Source organism: Sphaerodactylus townsendi, linkage group LG15 (genome assembly GCF_021028975.2).
Source record: "Sphaerodactylus townsendi isolate TG3544 linkage group LG15, MPM_Stown_v2.3, whole genome shotgun sequence".
Classification (NCBI taxonomy): Eukaryota; Metazoa; Chordata; class Lepidosauria; order Squamata; family Sphaerodactylidae; genus Sphaerodactylus; species Sphaerodactylus townsendi.
The window spans coordinates 39,310,733-39,329,838 of record NC_059439.1 but is presented as its reverse complement, the minus strand read 5'-3'; the positions used below and the strand labels follow the sequence as shown (position 1 = coordinate 39,329,838).

At 67.7% G+C, this 19,106-nt stretch overlaps 2 protein-coding genes across 3 annotated transcripts; both read right to left on the bottom strand.

Moving 5' to 3' along the window:
- Nucleotides 1–178: 178 nt before the first annotated feature.
- Nucleotides 179–13,781, bottom strand: SLC12A9 (solute carrier family 12 member 9). Of its 2 annotated transcripts, none has more exons than XM_048516948.1 (14): nucleotides 13,323–13,781; nucleotides 11,632–11,888; nucleotides 10,064–10,198; nucleotides 8,910–9,041; nucleotides 8,480–8,770; nucleotides 7,251–7,358; nucleotides 7,002–7,113; nucleotides 6,564–6,721; nucleotides 6,383–6,465; nucleotides 5,728–5,852; nucleotides 5,406–5,598; nucleotides 3,377–3,551; nucleotides 3,045–3,191; nucleotides 179–2,299 (listed from the first exon to the last, which is right to left on the bottom strand). In XM_048516948.1, the coding sequence occupies exons 2-14, from the start codon at nucleotides 11,855–11,857 to the stop codon at nucleotides 1,392–1,394; spliced, it is 2,793 nt and encodes a 930-aa protein (XP_048372905.1). In that variant the 5' UTR covers nucleotides 11,858–11,888; nucleotides 13,323–13,781; the 3' UTR covers nucleotides 179–1,391. The 2 variants fall into 2 exon arrangements, with proteins under 2 accessions (XP_048372905.1, XP_048372907.1); XM_048516950.1 differs by lacking the exon at nucleotides 13,323–13,781 and adding an exon at nucleotides 11,989–12,307.
- Nucleotides 13,782–13,899: 118 nt separating this feature from the next.
- Nucleotides 13,900–14,775, bottom strand: LOC125444523 (glycine-rich cell wall structural protein-like; the record flags this gene model as incomplete). The annotated part of the gene is made up of 1 exon (XM_048516993.1): nucleotides 13,900–14,775. A coding segment is annotated over one exon (876 nt), but the record flags the coding sequence as incomplete, so codon positions are not given.
- Between the last annotated feature and the right edge of the window lie 4,331 nt (nucleotides 14,776–19,106).

The following is a 19,106-nucleotide window of genomic DNA, read 5'->3' as shown; positions in this document are numbered from 1 at the left end:
CCCCTGCCCAGGCCCTGCCCAAGCCCCACAACTGCACAGTCCGAGGGAACCCAGGAGCCCCCCCCTCCGCTTTCTTAGTAACCAGACATGACCCCCCATTGCATCCCGCAAGTGACTTTTTTATTGCACACGTTCGTTACAAAAGTTGAGCCCCCCCCTTTATCCCCCTCCCTCTTTTTATATCTCCCCACCATTTATGTTAATTCCCAAAGCCCCTGGTTAAACCCCAAAGCGGCTCCAGTTATAGCTAGTGGCTGGTCCCCCCCCCCCCCACCCCTTAGTGGTCACCCACGCAATAGAGGCACCTTAGCTAAAATGTAAGTCACCCCGTGAGATTAGTAGAAGCACCTGGGAAGGCCGAGGCGTGCAGTGAAGCAGGTTAGGAAGTGGTGTGTTTGGTTATTGCAGGAAGAGCAACAGTCCCCTGCTGAGTTAGGGAACAGCCCCCCCTTCCCCCCCCCAATTATTTGCAATTATGGTTAGTAGAGTCAATAGGTGAGGGGGCAAGAGAGGCCCAGGCTCCCTGGGGAATGCTGTCAAGGCACCCTCCTCTCTCACACACAGACACACTTCTCTAAGGAAAGAGCCTAAAAATATGTGCAGAAAACTAAGGGGGGCGGGCAGGGGAAGGAATGAGGCAGCCAGAGTCTGGCAACAACAGAATTCCTGGTCAGGGAAGGTATTTTTCAGGACGGCTCAGCTTAGAGGGATCACGGCCCCATGTAGGATGCACGGAGAAGCATAGCCAAGCCTCCTCCTGGAGGTTCTGTGCTGTCTCAGCCACTGTCTTTCAGTGAAACCCCTCCCCCTATTCAAAATGACAAAAGGACTTTTGGGGAGGTGGGTTGAGACAGCTTTGGTGTGGAGGTCTTGGAAGCAAGGCAGCAAGAATCCCCCCTGAAGGAATCCCCCCTGCAATTTGATCCTTAACAGTTGAGAGGCTGGAGCTGCAGTGAAGGGGAGGAGGGCATGGCTCACTGACTCTTGCTGGGGTCCCCACCGCCCGCCCCCCTTTGCCCTCGGGTCCTGGAGGAAAAAAGTCAGTGGGCCCGAGGGTTCCAGCGCCCAACAGCTCCATGGGACAAATCCTGGTGCAAAGAGAGTTGTGCAGCAGCGCCCATCCCAAAACGTGAGGAACAACACCGTAGCTCAATCAGTGTGGAACGCCCAAGTCTTCTGCCACACGTGGCAGCCACAAAGAGCCTTCCCAAACTGTGGGGAAGATCCCTGACAAGAAGGAGGCAGCCTGGATCTCCCAGCTGCCCCCCGCAAACCTTTCCCCTTGAACAGACTCCCACTCCTCATTCACTCCGTTCCCCAGCGGCACCTCTGCCTGCCACCCACCCACCCAAAGGCACCTTATCCACCCTCCAGTCCCAACCTGCCGCCCCTCAAAGCTCAGTGCAGGTGACCGGTGTCAGCCCGTGGATGAGTAGTGTTGGCCCCAGGTCTGTGGTCAAGATCTCCAGCTGTTCCAAGTAGCACTCATACTGAGAGGTGTCTGCCGGAGGGCGGGGGAGGTACAGGAACCGCACGGCCGTCCGGCCCCCTTGCCTGAGCAGCAGGCTGTTGACAGAGGCCAAGTACTCGTCTGTCACGTGGAAGGTGGCCGTGTTCAGGAAGTCCTCCTTCGCCTCTTTCCCAGGGGGACACTGAGGCAGCTGATCTGTCCCAGAAGTTGGTTGCTCGTGATCCTGAATCTGTCCGTCTGCCGGCTGGTGACCTTGAAGGGCCACCACTTGGTCCCAGGTGACAATCTTGATGGTCGCTTTGATCCTCAGCTTGGTCAGCAGCTCCTTCAACTTCTCCTCCTTGCTGACCCAGCCCACGTCCCCGGACTCCACGCAGAGGAAGATACGGAGCCGGGCGGCCTTCCAAGAGCTGACCATGGTCAGGATGCAGGCCATCTGGAGTAGGAACAGGCTGCAGATGTCCACGTAGGTGGGTGTGTCCGGGCGCAAGAGGTTGAGGGGCCAGACGTCGATGTAGTAGGCTTCTGAGCGCCTCTTCGAAGACGAGGAGGGCAGATCCTTCTCCAGAAGGTGGAAGTAGCGGGCCAGGCACACGTTTTTGTGCATCTTGACAGCGTCGGAGATGACGGCGACGTATTCTGCTGGACTCAAGGCCCTCCGGCCGCCCCCTTCTCTCACGGGCAAGAAGTGAGCTTGTAGAGCGGCCAGATCCACGCCGAACTCGTCATTTTCCCGGGCTTGGCTAAAGGCTGGGTCCTGCAGGAAGTAGTCCTCAGGGACACAGTTGTCATAGAAACCAAGGACCAACGTGTTGGGCTTCATCCCTCCTGGACAGGAAAACAGACAAGAACCCCAGTGACAGAAGGCTGTTTTGCAGAAGCAAAGAAGACCCCGGAGAAAACCCAGAAGAACCTTCTCCAGCTGTCTGGCTACTGTAGCCCTTGAAGTCCCGTCACTCACAAGGCACTATGATGCAATCCCTCCTCCATTCTTTTTGTGGGCCCAACAGAGGCATGAAGATAGGTGACTCCGCAATATTCCTGCACGGATTTTGGCTAACTGACTCTAAGAGCAGCAGTGGCGTAGGAGGTTAAGAGCAGGTGCATTCTAATCTGGAGGAACCGGGTTTGATTCCCAGCTCTGCCACCTGAGCTGTGGAGGCTTATCTGGGGAATTCAGATTAGCCTGGGCACTCCCACACAGGCCAGCTGGGTGACCTTGGGCTAGTCACAGCTTCTCGGAGCTCTCTCAGCCCCACCCACCTCACAGGGTGTTTGTTGTGAGGGGGGAAGGGCAAGGAGATTGTCAGCCCCTTTGAGTCTCCTACAGGAGAGAAAGGGGGGTATAAATCCAAACTCTTCTTCTCCTTCTAGTCACAGACAGCTAAATTTGCTCAGCTGGAGTTCACCTGCTCTGGCCCTCGTTCCTACCCTGTGGTTCAGGTTGGGTGGAAGGCTGGTGTGGATTGCTACCTGGCCCCTCCCTTACTCTAGGACTACCTGCCAGCCCCCTCCCTCATGTGCAGAAGTGCTCACCACGCGTGCATCGTTTCCCCCTCTCTCCATCCCTTACCTAAGCCAGTGATCCGAAGCAGATGCTGCGTTCCCTGACGAACCGAAGGAGACAAGGTCAGGTCCACAAACGCTTTCACGTTCAGCTTATCCACCAGGCTCAGCCAGAAGTTGTAGTGGGCTTGGATGGGGTCAGAGGGCATCGTGTCTGCAAGGGGAGGAACGAGGGGCAAGCAGCCAATCAAAAGCCACACCCACGGGTGAGAGAGCAGGCACGAGGGGGTCAGTGGCTGGCCAGTTAGGCCTGTAGGTATTCCAGAACTCAAAAGGACCCCCCCGACGACGTGGCTTACGAGCGTGTGCCAATTTGGGGAGGGGGCTGCGGCTACTCACCCAGGTCGCCAATTTCCACGTGGCCCAGCACGAAGAGACCCCCTTTCTTGAGGTGGTTGATGAACCGGATGAGCTGGGATCCGCCCCGGGGATTGGCCACCATCAGGAGGATCTGCGGCCGCCAGAACTTGACGTGATCCTTCCGGATGTCGAGGAGAAGCAAATACTTCCGGACCTGTTTTTATTGGGAGGGAGACCAAAGAGGGCGAAGAGCCGTGAAGACCAAGAAGACCGGCTTCTTCCCAGTGCTGGTGCAGCCAGGAAGACTGTGCTGGTGAATGCCGCCCCCCTCCCGCCCCCCGCTTCTGTTCAGATGGCCTCTCCTTTAACTCCAGTTCCAAGCAGCTGCCCTTAAGAAGAGAAGAAGAAGAAGAGTTTGGATTTATATCCCCCCTTTCTCTGTTTTATATATTTATATCCCCCCTGACCTCTGTTTTCTGAGAGTTGCCCCTGGGGAGGCACGTGTGCCCCCTGCGTTCATCTCAAATGCCACACTGTGGACCTAACCAGAGGCCTGGCTCTTGCCTGCATACCTGCCGGCTGAAGGAAGGGCGTGGGACGGGGCGCGGGGTCCTGAGGGTGGGATGAGGAGGAAGCCGGGATCCAGCCTTGCTGGAGGGCCCATCCCTGACCCAGCAGTCTGCACAGAGAGCCCTGCGTGGGCTTAACTTGGGAGTGCTCTGTGCAGGGCGAGTCTGGCTTCCTTCTGTGGCCTGGAGGAAGCGGCTGAAGCCATTCTGTAGCAGGAGCAAATCCAGGCTGGTCCTGAGCGAACGGCTGCCAGAAGAGGCCACTCAGGAGGCCCCCGCGTGTGGTCCAGGGAGAACTGGTTGAAGGGAGACCATGGCGCAAAGTGCTGCTCTGGTTGGTTAGTCTGGTGGGGAATACATCTTAAAAGGCAACTAAGACGCTCCCCATGTGAGGAGGAGGAAGAAGAGTTTGGATTTATATCCCCCCTTTCTCTCCTGCAGAAGACTCAAAGGGGCTGACAATCTCCTTGCCCTTCCCCACTCACAACAAACACCCTGTGAGGTGGGTGGGGCTGAGAGAGCTCCGAGAAGCTGTGACTAGCCCATGCTGGCTCGATCCAGCTGGCGTGGAGGCCTTGAGCTAATCTGAATTCCCCAGATAAGTTCCTCCACGCCTTTGCGCGGCTGAGTCTGGGAGATCAAAACTCCGGTTCCTCCAGACAGACATTACACGAGCTCTTAACCTCCTATGCTCCTGCTGCTCCTGCTTAAGGTGTCCGCAGGGCCTCTCTTACAGGTTCCGCTCAGCTCCAGCCCACCCTGTTCAGCTGGCGCCTGGACTAAGATTGGGGTTCAGATCCCCACTCTGCCCTGGAAGCTTGCTGGGCGACTGTCTCACACCCTCGGCATGGCCAACCTCTCAGGGTTGTTGTGGTAATAAAAAGGGAGGGGAGGAGGAGGATTTTAACAGCTTTGCCTCTCCAGTTGTTGGGGGGGGGTGGGCGGGCAGGTGTAAGAACATAAGTACATAAGAACTAGCCAGCTGGATCAGACCAGAGTCCATCTAGTCCAGCTCTCTGCTACTCGCAGTGGCCCACCAGGTGCCTTTGGGAGCTCACATGCAGGAGGTGAAAGCAAGGGCCTTCTGCGGCTGTTGCTCCCGAGCACCTGGACTGTTAAGGCATTTGCAATCTGAGATCAAGGAGGATCAAGATTGGTAGCCATACATCGACTTCTCCTCCATAAGTCTGTCCAAGCCCCTTTTAAAGCTATCCAGGTGAGTGGCCATCGCCACCTCCTGTGGCAGCATATTCCAAACACCAATCACACGTTGCGTGAAGAAGTGTTTCCTTTGATTAGTCCTAATTCTTCCCCCCAGCATTTTCAATGTCATTAAACAATGTCATTAAACAAATAAATAGCTGGCTGCATCCCCGCCCCCAAGTCCTTTCTGCTCAGACCTGCTCCTGGCCCAAACGGCGCCTTCTCCTCCACGCTGCTGACAGCCACCCACCCGCCCGCCCGCCTCACAAGCCTTCCCGAAGGCACGGGGTTCCTACCTGGTGGAAAATGAGGGCCTGGCTGATGTAGCCCCAGGAGGAGGCGGCCGACCGGAGGTGAATGAAGCCCAGGAGGAGCAGCATGAGGCCCAGGCTGCCCGAGGCCCCGGCCGGGCTGATGAGGAACATCATCACCAGACAGGAGGCGATTCCCAGGAGACACGTGTGCCACGAGAAGACCTGGAAGGTGGGCCTGGCGAGGAAGAGGCAAGCGGCAGCACTTCAGCAACTGTGGCCTGCGAGGGACCTCTGCGTGGAACTCGCTCCCCCCCAGCCCACAACCCCCACCCCCACCCCCAGCACGAGCCTGAATTCCACCCACCGGAAATTGGGAGCAGACGCCCACTCAAGAGCCAGGCAGGCCAAGTCCACAGCGGCGTAGGCCACGAGGTAGAAGACGGTGACGATGCCAGCAATGGTGTTGAACTTTCCGACCAGCAGCACCAGCTAGGGGGGGAGGGGGAGGGGTCAAGGGCACGCGGGAGGCCGATCCCTGGACCGCAGTGGTCAAGGGGCTGCTTAGCCCACAGAAAGTCCCAGGCCAGACCTCCGGCCAAGGAGCTGGGGCAGCACAGGCTGGCCAACGCCTGCTGCCTGAAGGGACGAGAGCCAAAGACAGCTCCGCAGGGGAGGAGGGTGAAGACCAGGCAGCAGGTCTGGGACTCAGGTGCTGGGAAAGGCCTCTTCTCTGCCTGGAGGCCAGCGTCCAGTCAAAGGAGAGGGAGCCAGGCTTGAGTGGCCGGGAGGGGGAGGTCTGACCCGGGAGCAGGAGGCAGCCTCCGGTCTTCCCTCGGATCCTTTGAACAACGGTCGCCACTTGAGGAATCGCCCGGACGCAGAGGTGGCCGCCTCAGTTAAACGTCTGAGTGGACACAAACTGGTCGATTTCTGCCTCTGTTTCCCCACCCCACATTTTGCAGTTGGCTGACCTGCCACTCTCGGAGAGGGAGGGGAGAGGGAGGCGGAGCAAACGCTACCTGCACCAGGGCCCAGGTGTAGAGGACGGCCACCCAGGGGTTGCCCCCGTTGGAAACTCTCTTTGCCGGAGCCAGAACCATCCCTAGGGGGGAAGCGAGAAAGAGCGGCTGGTGCCCACAGGTGGAACTCGGAGCTCAGGTGGGGGGGGTCGCGACAGTCTGGGGAGCAACTCGGCCTCACCAAACAGGTCGTCCTTGGCTAAGGCGTGAAGGATGCGCGAAGCGCCGATGAGGTTGCTCATGGAGGCTGAGAGCGAGGCTGCGTAGATGCCGATCAGCACAAAGGGCGGCCAGATGTTGATGGACCGGAAGAAGCCGTAGTCGCCCTTCAGCAGCGTCCTGCGAGGAAGCCAAATGCGCAGTGACTCCTGTGGCTCCAGCTTCTACCAAGACCCACCTGCCCTGCCAGCTCAGCCAACCTTCAGGCTGCCCACTGTGCAAAAGGTAGCTCAAGTGCCCTCGCCTTCCTACCTGGGCACCTGTGCCCACGCTATTCTTCAGTAAGCTGAGAGGCCACAAAACAACCTCTTGCCCAGGTTGCTTGCCAGGAGAATTACAATGTTCACCTCTCCCTCTGGGGCAACAAGGCCTGGCCTGCCCCCCGCCACTCCTGACTCACCGGTCACAGGTGAAGCTGGTCATGAAGAAGAGGAGGAAGTAGATCACGAAGGTGTAGACCACAGCAACGATGGTTCCCTTTGGGATGGAACTGCTGGCGTTTTTGAGCTCCCCTTTGCAGGAGGAACATAACAGAGGAAGGGTCGCTGTAAGACTCTGCAAGCCCTGCTCCCCAGCCGCCCACCCCGCCACGATCCTCTGCAAGGGCCACGGCTGCCCTGGACGCAACGTCCCACATCACAAGCCTCACCTGACATGTTGGAGCCAGCCATGATGCCCGTGCAGCCGTTGAACATCACCGCGAAGACAGTGGCAAAGGACATCATGTTGTTGGTGGTATAATCGCGGGAGTACATGGCTGGGAATGCAGAGGAGAGGGGAAGAAAGGCCACAGCTGGGTCACTCAGGCCTCGGACGGGTAAGGGCCTCGCCTCTCAGATCCATCAGCACGCCCGCACCTCCCCCCCCCCAGCCCTTCTCTGCATTTTTTTGCAAAGAACAACTTGGGCAGTTTTCTCAGCAGCCTTCAGTTGTAGTTTGCAGTCCGTCCGCCCCCCCCCCCCACACACACACTTCTCACTCACGCAAGCGGGACAGTCCCAATCACAAAGATCTCTAAATGAATCTAGGAGTCCCACCAGTTACTCCTCCCTCAAAACATGACTGCCAGTTTTTAGAAACCCCACCCCCCCCCCCGCCCTCCCCCCCCCCCCGGCAGGGCCCACCCCCCCCCCCCCCCACCCCCCCCCCCCCCCACCCCCCCCCCCCCCCACCCCCCCCCCCCCCCACCAGATGTTATGGACTACAATTCCCATCCCATCAATTGGCCATGCTGGCAGGGTCTGATGAGAATTGTAGTCCATAACATCTGGAGTGCCAAAGGTTCGCCACCACGGCTCTAGGCAATAATTTAAGAACCAAACCTAAGTGGCACAATACACTTCTATGCACTTGTTAAAGCCCCGTATTTTTGGAACTCGGCTTTGGGACAGCGGGGCAATTTGTTTGAAAAACACTGGCTTTTGTACCCTTTTCTGTCCATGTGTCTGCAACAATGAGACACCAACACTCCAAATGTCATGTCTATTTCTACGTGGGGTTGGAAAGTAGAAGAAGAGTTTGGACTTATATCCCCCCTTTCTCTCCTGCAGGAGACTCAAAGGGGCTTACAACCTCCTTGCCCTTCCCCCCTCACAACAAACACCCTGTGAGGTAGGTGGGGCTGAGAGAGCTCCGAGAAGCTGTGACTAGCCCAAGGTCACCCAGCTGGCGTGTGTGGGAGTGCCCAGGCTAATCTGAATTCCCCAGATCAGCCTCCACAGCTCAGGTGTCAGAGCTGGGAATCAAACCCGGTTCCTCCAGATTAGATACACGAGCTCTTAACCTCCTACGCCACTACTGCTCCTAGGCCATTTCCACCCATGTCCCGGGGCCGTGGGGTTCCAGTCCTTCCCTCCCTGCACTCCTGCCCCTCCCTACCGTACATGTTGTCCCTCAAGGTGGAGATGTTGAACCCCGTGAAGAACGCGTTGAAGCTCTGGTTGCCGTCCCGGGAAACAACCACCTCGCGGGGGGAGACGGCAAAAAAGCTGGCGAAGATGGTGATGAGGACGATGTTGACCACCAGGAAGATGAAGAAGGCGGCTTTGGAGTAGATCTGGGCCCCCACGAGACACACCACGAGGCACAGAAGGAGGACGAGGGAGCCGTAGAGGAAGCTGTACAGGTAGCCCTGAGGAAGGGTCTTTGTGCCGGGGACCTCAGTCCCATCTGGAGGGGCACAGGAAGTCAGGACAGCAGAAAGAGCCAGAGTGCCCCCCCCCCCGTTTCCGACTCATGCAAAACAGACCTCCCCAGGCATCTGGGGGATAGCCCTCAGTCGCCCCCTCGCAGGGCTCCTGGCACTCACTCGCTCCAAAGACATCTAGAATGGCTTCCACCAGGCCGAGAACGTAGACGCCGCAAGCACAGACGTTGGCCAGGAAGAACATGAGCCCGATGCTCCCGCCAAATTCGGGGCCCAGAGTCCGGCTGATCATGACTGAAGCAGGGAGGAGGGAGCAGTTAAGGTGACGCTTGAGAGAGGGAGGCAGAGAGTGGGAAGAGATACCCATCCCCACAGCACGGAGGCCACGGCTGTCTGACTTCCACGGCTCTGCATGCCGTGACACCTGGAAGCGCCCTACTGTCATTGCTCGGGAGCAGCAGCCGCAGAAGGCCCTTGCTTTCACATCCTGCACGTGAGCTCCCCAAGGCACCTGGTGGGCCACTGCGAATAGCAGAGAGCTGGACTAGATGGACTCTGGTCTGATCCAGCAGGCTTGTTCTTATGTTCCTTTGTTCTCACTTAGCACAAGTTCCAGGGCACTCTTCCTCACTTGCCCAAAGAAGAGAAGAAGAAGAAGAGAAGAGTTTGGATTTATATCCCCCCTTTCTCTCCTGTAGGAGACTCAAAGGGGCTGACAATCTCCTTGCCCTTCCTCTCCCCACAACAGATGTCTTGTAAGGCAGGTGGGGCTGAGAGAGCTGTGACTAGCCAAAGGTCCCCCAGCAGGAATGTAGGAGTGCGGAAACACATCTGGTTCACCAGGTAAACCTCCATAGCTCTAGCGGCAGAGCGGGGAATCAAACCCGGTTCCTCCAGATTAGAATGCACCTGTTCCTAACCACTACGCCCACTGCTGCTCCTTTCTGTTTTCAGAGGCAGCAGGTGGAGCCGCCCTTTCCAGGAGTCCCGTGTTGGAAGCAGCCATGTCTAATGTGCAAAGAAACTTAGAAGAAGACCCCAGACGGGGGTGGGTGGGTGTGTGTGTGTGTGTGTGTGTGTGTGTGTGTGTGATCTCAAATGTTGTTCCTAATAAACATTTACCTTCTACTCATTGAATCAGTGTGTTCGCCACTCGTCTCCGACAATTTCCACCCTCACAACAATCTTGTGAGGTATACCAGGTTGAGTGAGGGTGTGTAACTGGTCCGAGGCCACCATCCAATGAGTTTACTGACCAAGTAGGCATTGGAACCTGTGAGAGGTCTCCAAAGCCAGCCATTGGCTAAAAAGGATACAGTAAGCCCCGCCTGCTTGGACCGCTCCATTGGTGGAGATGGCACAGACGGACAGCACGGTCAGCGAGATGATGAGGTAGGCAACCACCAGCATGAGGAGGGACTGCAGGAAACCGGCGTGGCCCACCACGAACCCTGCAGGCGGGGGTGAGGGAGGGGAGAGAGGGTGGGTCACTTCTGGGGGCCTGCAAGCAGGAGGCCAGGGAGGAGGAAGGCCTCGGACATGGAAGCTGGCTTTCCCCTGGCCAGACACTGCACTCTCAACGGCTGGCCCTGAAGAGCCGCTTTGCAAGACAGCCAAGTCAGTGGTGGGATCCAAAAGTTTTAGTAACAGGTTCCCACGGTGGTGGGATTCCAACAGTGGCGTAGCGCCAATGGGGCTGGGCGGGGCACGACGGGGGCGTGGCCGGGCATTCCGGGGGCGGGGCATTAATGATTTCTCTGTTACTGTAAAAAACTCCTACTGTAAACAAAAAAGTTCCTAATTTCCAGCTGGTATCTTTCTGTCCATAATTTAAACTCATTATAGCAAGTCCTATCGTCTGCTGCCAACAGAAACAACGACTTCTCCTCTAATTGGCTGCCTGTCAAATGCTTAATACTCTCAAATACTTAATTTTGTTTCTAGAAATCAAAAGAAGGAGACTTTCCTTAAACAAGGAATTTCACCGTATTTCTAAAACATGTTTTTAAAACAGCCCAACAGGGAGAATTATCCCGTTTTCTACCTTCGCTAACCAGCCACATAGGAAACAACAGGACTTTAGGATTTTTGGACCTAATGGAATTTCTAACGGAAAAGCAGACCCAATTAGCAGCTCCCTCTCGGCACACACAAATAATTAGTAACCCACTCTCGGGAACTGGTGAGAACCTGCTGGATCCCACCTCTGAGCCAAGTGCTCCTTGGGACTCCCCTTGGCACAGCCTGAGGGGCCGAAGGGCGCCCCCCGCCCCCACACCTGCTCAACTCAGGCCACTCGGGGTCTCGTAAGCAGCGCTTCACTCCTTTGCAGGCTTCAAGAGAGAGATGCGGGCATCAGAATCAGTACGCAGGAGAAGAAGAGCCCCCCCCCCCCCCGAGAGCAGTAGCGGATCCACGTCTGAACACGAGGGTCTTCCCCCATCACTTGCGAAGCAGTGCGTGGGTGGGTGAGTATTCTTTGGGCACAAGCCCACTGGCTCATAAGGCAGACCTCCCTGCTTCATGTATGACTAGAGCGGGTCCCTCATCTAAACATCCCCGTCTAAACATCCCCAGCAGCCCCCCAGACATGTTTATGGGGAGGGGGTTCAGTAAGGTCCAGGCTGAGGTAGTGAGAGGGGGCCAAACGCTCCCACCCTCCACAGCCCTCTCCGCAGGGACTCGTCTGCCTGCCCCGTGTGTCACAGTCGCCCCCATGTGTTGGGTCTCTGCACTACGGCACGCCCTGCCCACCACGAGCAAATCCCAGAAAGAATGGAAATGTTTGGCAAATGGCAGACCAGGGAGGAGACGCCAGGTTGGGCCAAGTCAGGGACCCCCAGGGGACTAGGCCGCTGCCCCCTGATCCCTGAGCGCCACTCACCGATGCGCATGAAGACAACGATGCTGAACATGGACAGAACCGTCGGCACCACAACCCCGAAGAAGGTGGACAGCTGCCGGGCTGGGTCGGGGTGGGGGCCCCCTGAGGCCAAGCCCCCGACCCCCACAACCAGGGGGGCCTCTTCCTGAGTGGACCCCGGCATGGCCACCTCGCCTGCTACTTGGAAGAGCCTGTAACTGAGCAAGGGGGAGCTCTCTGTGGACATGGCCGGGGAGGCAGGAAGGGGTCCGAGTCACCTGTGGGATGAAAACAATATCTGCCGTCAGCCCTATGCTGCAGCCATGAAAATCCTGCCCTCCTTCCCCACCCCACCCCCCATCATCTCTGCTCTCTCACCTGCATGCAAGTCCCACAGAAATCTGGGAGGCCCCCCCACAGCCTCCTCTGCCCCTCCCACTATACAACTTCCTGCAAGGGAGGGGCCGTGGTGGCTCAGGGGTTGGCAGCAGCAGGGCCCAGGTTCCATAACTGGCAACCCCATTCAAAAAGGCTCAGGCTGTGGGTGCCGGGAGCGGCTGCCAGTCAGAGCGGGCAACGCTGGCTTCAATGCACTGATGATGGGCTGATTATGCAGGGGGAGCTGCAGGGCGGGTGGTGGTGGTCCAGAGACCCATTCTGTGAAAGCACAGAAGGACATAGCCCAGTGGTGGCGAACCTTTGGCACTCCAGATGTTATGGACTACAATTCCCATCCCATCAATTGGCCATGCTGGCAGGGGCTGGTGGGAATTGTAGTCCATAACATCTGGAGTGCCAAAGGTTCGCCACCACGGACATCGCCACACCTGCGCCCACTACAAATGTGCCCGGGAGACCTTCAAGGCGCACTTGCGTTGAAACAATCCTCCTGTGCCTGTCTAAGGGGAAGGGGTTTCAGTGTGGCTCAATAGGGTGGGGGGGGGGGGGGAGAGCTTGGCCAGAGAGGAACTGCTTGGGTCCACACATCTGCCTGGAAGCCAGCAAACCCCCCCCCCCTCAGCACAGACTGACCAGTGAACCCCAGAAGAGAATGCATCACCCCCCTGAACAATTCAGCAGTGGCTCTGTGCATGCTCAGAGGCAAGGCACCCCTGCTCTTACACAAACAGGAAGGGCGTCAAGGAAGCGGGGGGGGGGGGTCAGCCTGAAGGGTGGAGACGGGGGAAGAATGACCAAGAAATGGGGCATTTAAATGGGGGTGGAGACATGCAAAGAAAAAGGCCACAAATCTCAGCCATCATCTGCACATCTGGAGGACCTGGGGGCGGTGGGGGGGGCGGGGAGAAGAAGAAAGGCCCCTTTCTAACATCGCCTAAGTCTTTGCGGGGGGGGAGCGCGAGCACCCTCCAGGACCACCAGCCAAGCAGAAATCACCTCCCCCCCCGCAACCGATCCCATGGGGGAGGGGAGGGGAGGAAGGAAGGAAGGAAGGAAGGACAGAGATTCTCGCATCAAATGTGAAGCGCGGGGTGGGGGGGGCTCAGATAAAAGGCTCTCCGAAAGTTAGGACGGACGGACGGATTGGGGTGTGGGGGGAGGCTCTAAAAGGGCCCGATCCTCTCTGCGAGGGGCGAGGAGTCCGGACTCGCCCCCCGCCCCCACCCCGCCGGAGAACCCAGGCAGGCGTCCTGCACCCCCCCCCCCCGCCGCCGCCGCCGCCGCCGCCGCCCCGCTCGACCCCCATCCCCGACCTGGCCTCGGCAGACAGGCTGGAGCGCGGCGGCGGCGCGGGGGTCAGTCACGGGCTCCTCTTCATGTGACCGCCGTCCGGCCCGCCCGCCCGCCCCTCCATCCTCCCGTCGGCCGCGGCGGCGGCAGCAGCAGCAGCTGAGAAGCCGGCAGCGGCGGCGGCACCAGCCGGGATGTGACTTCAGCGGCCGCCGCCGCCTCCCCCCGTGAGCTCAGATCCTGCCGGGGAGGAGCGGAGCGGACCGGGCCCGGCGGGAGGGGGGGTGGACTGGTGGCAGGGAGGCTCCGGCGGCGCACACGCGTCCCGCCCCCGCAGACAAAGGCGCCTGTTCCCATGCACACGTGTTCGGGGTGGGGTGGGGGAAGGGGGTCCCAGGAACGGCGCCCTCCCCCCGCCCCTGCTTAACACGCTTCCCCGTTGGGCTCGGCTCGTCCCCGGGAGAAGTCGGCTGAGGGTCGCGCTGCCTGCCCCCCCCCCCCCCCCCCCCCCCCCCCCCCCCCCCCCCCCCCCCCCCCCCCCCCCCCCCCCCCCCCCCCCCCCCCCCCCCCCCCCCCCCCCCCCCCCCCCCCCACCCCCCCCCCCCCCCACCCCCCCCCCCCCCCACCCCCCCACCCCCCCACCCCCCCTCCCCCGCCACTCCCCCCACCCCCCCCCCCCCCCCCCCCCCCCCACCCCCCCCCCCCCCCTCCCCCCCCCCCCCCCCCCCCCCCCCCCCCCCCCCCCCCCCCCCCCCCACCCCCCCCCCCCCCCACCCCCCCCCCCCCCCACCCCCCCCCCCCCCCACCCCCCCCCCCCCCCACCCCCCCCCCCCCCCACCCCCCCCCCCCCCCACCCCCCCCCCCCCCCACCCCCCCCCCCCCCCACCCCCCCCCCCCCCCACCCCCCCCCCCCCCCACCCCCCCCCCCCCCCACCCCCCCCCCCCCCCACCCCCCCCCCCCCCCACCCCCCCCCCCCCCCACCCCCCCCCCCCCCCACCCCCCCCCCCCCCCACCCCCCCCCCCCCCCACCCCCCCCCCCCCCCACCCCCCCCCCCCCCCACCCCCCCCCCCCCCCACCCCCCCCCCCCCCCACCCCCCCCCCCCCCCACCCCCCCCCCCCCCCACCCCCCCCCCCCCCCACCCCCCCCCCCCCCCACCCCCCCCCCCCCCCACCCCCCCCCCCCCCCACCCCCCCCCCCCCCCACCCCCCCCCCCCCCCACCCCCCCCCCCCCCCACCCCCCCCCCCCCCCACCCCCCCCCCCCCCCACCCCCCCCCCCCCCCACCCCCCCCCCCCCCCACCCCCCCCCCCCCCCACCCCCCCCCCCCCCCACCCCCCCCCCCCCCCACCCCCCCCCCCCCCCACCCCCCCCCCCCCCCACCCCCCCCCCCCCCCACCCCCCCCCCCCCCCACCCCCCCCCCCCCCCACCCCCCCCCCCCCCCACCCCCCCCCCCCCCCACCCCCCCCCCCCCCCACCCCCCCCCCCCCCCACCCCCCCCCCCCCCCACCCCCCCCCCCCCCCACCCCCCCCCCCCCCCACCCCCCCCCCCCCCCACCCCCCCCCCCCCCCACCCCCCCCCCCCCCCACCCCCCCCCCCCCCCACCCCCCCCCCCCCCCACCCCCCCCCCCCCCCACCCCCCCCCCCCCCCACCCCCCCCCCCCCCCACCCCCCCCCCCCCCCACCCCCCCCCCCCCCCACCCCCCCCCCCCCCCACCCCCCCCCCCCCCCACCCCCCCCCCCCCCCACCCCCCCCCCCCCCCACCCCCCCCCCCCCCCACCCCCCCCCCCCCCCACCCCCCCCCCCCCCCACCCCCCCCCCCCCCCACCCCCCCCCCCCCCCACCCCCCCCCCCCCCCACCCCCCCCCCCCCCCACCCCCCCCCCCCCCCACCCCCCCCCCCCCCCACCCCCCCCCCCCCCCACCCCCCCCCCCCCCCACCCCCCCCCCCCCCCACCCCCCCCCCCCCCCACCCCCCCCCCCCCCCACCCCCCCCCCCCCCCACCCCCCCCCCCCCCCACCCCCCCCCCCCCCCACCCCCCCCCCCCCCCACCCCCCCCCCCCCCCACCCCCCCCCCCCCCCACCCCCCCCCCCCCCCACCCCCCCCCCCCCCCACCCCCCCCCCCCCCCACCCCCCCCCCCCCCCACCCCCCCCCCCCCCCACCCCCCCCCCCCCCCACCCCCCCCCCCCCCCACCCCCCCCCCCCCCCACCCCCCCCCCCCCCCACCCCCCCCCCCCCCCACCCCCCCCCCCCCCCACCCCCCCCCCCCCCCACCCCCCCCCCCCCCCACCCCCCCCCCCCCCCACCCCCCCCCCCCCCCACCCCCCCCCCCCCCCACCCCCCCCCCCCCCCACCCCCCCCCCCCCCCACCCCCCCCCCCCCCCACCCCCCCCCCCCCCCACCCCCCCCCCCCCCCACCCCCCCCCCCCCCCACCCCCCCCCCCCCCCACCCCCCCCCCCCCCCACCCCCCCCCCCCCCCACCCCCCCCCCCCCCCACCCCCCCCCCCCCCCACCCCCCCCCCCCCCCACCCCCCCCCCCCCCCACCCCCCCCCCCCCCCACCCCCCCCCCCCCCCACCCCCCCCCCCCCCCACCCCCCCCCCCCCCCACCCCCCCCCCCCCCCACCCCCCCCCCCCCCCACCCCCCCCCCCCCCCACCCCCCCCCCCCCCCACCCCCCCCCCCCCCCACCCCCCCCCCCCCCCACCCCCCCCCCCCCCCACCCCCCCCCCCCCCCACCCCCCCCCCCCCCCACCCCCCCCCCCCCCCACCCCCCCCCCCCCCCACCCCCCCCCCCCCCCACCCCCCCCCCCCCCCACCCCCCCCCCCCCCCACCCCCCCCCCCCCCCACCCCCCCCCCCCCCCACCCCCCCCCCCCCCCACCCCCCCCCCCCCCCACCCCCCCCCCCCCCCACCCCCCCCCCCCCCCACCCCCCCCCCCCCCCACCCCCCCCCCCCCCCACCCCCCCCCCCCCCCACCCCCCCCCCCCCCCACCCCCCCCCCCCCCCACCCCCCCCCCCCCCCACCCCCCCCCCCCCCCACCCCCCCCCCCCCCCACCCCCCCCCCCCCCCACCCCCCCCCCCCCCCACCCCCCCCCCCCCCCACCCCCCCCCCCCCCCACCCCCCCCCCCCCCCACCCCCCCCCCCCCCCACCCCCCCCCCCCCCCACCCCCCCCCCCCCCCACCCCCCCCCCCCCCCACCCCCCCCCCCCCCCACCCCCCCCCCCCCCCACCCCCCCCCCCCCCCACCCCCCCCCCCCCCCACCCCCCCCCCCCCCCACCCCCCCCCCCCCCCACCCCCCCCCCCCCCCACCCCCCCCCCCCCCCACCCCCCCCCCCCCCCACCCCCCCCCCCCCCCACCCCCCCCCCCCCCCACCCCCCCCCCCCCCCACCCCCCCCCCCCCCCACCCCCCCCCCCCCCCACCCCCCCCCCCCCCCACCCCCCCCCCCCCCCACCCCCCCCCCCCCCCACCCCCCCCCCCCCCCACCCCCCCCCCCCCCCACCCCCCCCCCCCCCCACCCCCCCCCCCCCCCACCCCCCCCCCCCCCCACCCCCCCCCCCCCCCACCCCCCCCCCCCCCCACCCCCCCCCCCCCCCACCCCCCCCCCCCCCCACCCCCCCCCCCCCCCACCCCCCCCCCCCCCCACCCCCCCCCCCCCCCACCCCCCCCCCCCCCCACCCCCCCCCCCCCCCACCCCCCCCCCCCCCCACCCCCCCCCCCCCCCACCCCCCCCCCCCCCCACCCCCCCCCCCCCCCACCCCCCCCCCCCCCCACCCCCCCCCCCCCCCACCCCCCCCCCCCCCCACCCCCCCCCCCCCCCACCCCCCCCCCCCCCCACCCCCCCCCCCCCCCACCCCCCCCCCCCCCCACCCCCCCCCCCCCCCACCCCCCCCCCCCCCCACCCCCCCCCCCCCCCACCCCCCCCCCCCCCCACCCCCCCCCCCCCCCACCCCCCCCCCCCCCCACCCCCCCCCCCCCCCACCCCCCCCCCCCCCCACCCCCCCCCCCCCCCACCCCCCCCCCCCCCCACCCCCCCCCCCCCCCACCCCCCCCCCCCCCCACCCCCCCCCCCCCCCACCCCCCCCCCCCCCCACCCCCCCCCCCCCCCACCCCCCCCCCCCCCCACCCCCCCCCCCCCCCACCCCCCCCCCCCCCCACCCCCCCCCCCCCCCACCCCCCCCCCCCCCCACCCCCCCCCCCCCCCACCCCCCCCCCCCCCCACCCCCCCCCCCCCCCACCCCCCCCCCCCCCCACCCCCCCCCCCCCCCACCCCCCCCCCCCCCCACCCCCCCCCCCCCCCACCCCCCCCCCCCCCCACCCCCCCCCCCCCCCACCCCCCCCCCCCCCCACCCCCCCCCCCCCCCACCCCCCCCCCCCCCCACCCCCCCCCCCCCCCACCCCCCCCCCCCCCCACCCCCCCCCCCCCCCACCCCCCCCCCCCCCCACCCCCCCCCCCCCCCACCCCCCCCCCCCCCCACCCCCCCCCCCCCCCACCCCCCCCCCCCCCCACCCCCCCCCCCCCCCACCCCCCCCCCCCCCCACCCCCCCCCCCCCCCACCCCCCCCCCCCCCCACCCCCCCCCCCCCCCACCCCCCCCCCCCCCCACCCCCCCCCCCCCCCACCCCCCCCCCCCCCCACCCCCCCCCCCCCCCACCCCCCCCCCCCCCCACCCCCCCCCCCCCCCACCCCCCCCCCCCCCCACCCCCCCCCCCCCCCACCCCCCCCCCCCCCCACCCCCCCCCCCCCCCACCCCCCCCCCCCCCCACCCCCCCCCCCCCCCACCCCCCCCCCCCCCCACCCCCCCCCCCCCCCACCCCCCCCCCCCCCCACCCCCCCCCCCCCCCACCCCCCCCCCCCCCCACCCCCCCCCCCCCCCACCCCCCCCCCCCCCCACCCCCCCCCCCCCCCACCCCCCCCCCCCCCCACCCCCCCCCCCCCCCACCCCCCCCCCCCCCCACCCCCCCCCCCCCCCACCCCCCCCCCCCCCCACCCCCCCCCCCCCCCACCCCCCCCCCCCCCCACCCCCCCCCCCCCCCACCCCCCCCCCCCCCCACCCCCCCCCCCCCCCACCCCCCCCCCCCCCCACCCCCCCCCCCCCCCACCCCCCCCCCCCCCCACCCCCCCCCCCCCCCACCCCCCCCCCCCCCCACCCCCCCCCCCCCCCACCCCCCCCCCCCCCCACCCCCCCCCCCCCCCACCCCCCCCCCCCCCCACCCCCCCCCCCCCCCACCCCCCCCCCCCCCCACCCCCCCCCCCCCCCACCCCCCCCCCCCCCCACCCCCCCCCCCCCCCACCCCCCCCCCCCCCCACCCCCCCCCCCCCCCACCCCCCCCCCCCCCCACCCCCCCCCCCCCCCACCCCCCCCCCCCCCCACCCCCCCCCCCCCCCACCCCCCCCCCCCCCCACCCCCCCCCCCCCCCACCCCCCCCCCCCCCCACCCCCCCCCCCCCCCACCCCCCCCCCCCCCCACCCCCCCCCCCCCCCACCCCCCCCCCCCCCCACCCCCCCCCCCCCCCACCCCCCATGGGAATTGTAGTCCATGAACATCTGGAGAGCCGCAGGTTGCTGACCCCTGCTCCACATGAACGGTGGACTCTACTCTGGTGAACTGATTTGTTTCCCCGCTCCTCCATGTGAAGCCTGCTGGGTGGCCTTAGGCCAGGCGCAGTTCTCTTAGAACTCTCTCAGCCCCACCAGATGTCTGTTGTGGGCAGAGAAAGGGAAAGAAGTTTCTAAGCCATGCTGAGACTCCTTAAAGGTAGAGCTAAGTAGGGTAAAGAAAACAGCTCTTCTTGATAT

Excerpts from the sequence above, each read along its gene's own strand:
- SLC12A9 (XM_048516948.1), bottom strand. The coding sequence starts at position 11,857 with ATGTCCACAGAGAGCTCCCCCTTGCTCAGTTACAGGCTCTTCCAAGTA. Across the intron at positions 9,042-10,063 it reads CCAAGCAGGCGGGGCTTACT|TCATGATCAGCCGGACTCTG; the intron begins GTATCCTTTTTA and ends TCCCTGCTTCAG. Across the intron at positions 3,552-5,405 it reads AGGCCCTCATTTTCCACCAG|GTCCGGAAGTATTTGCTTCT; the intron begins GTAGGAACCCCG and ends CAATAAAAACAG.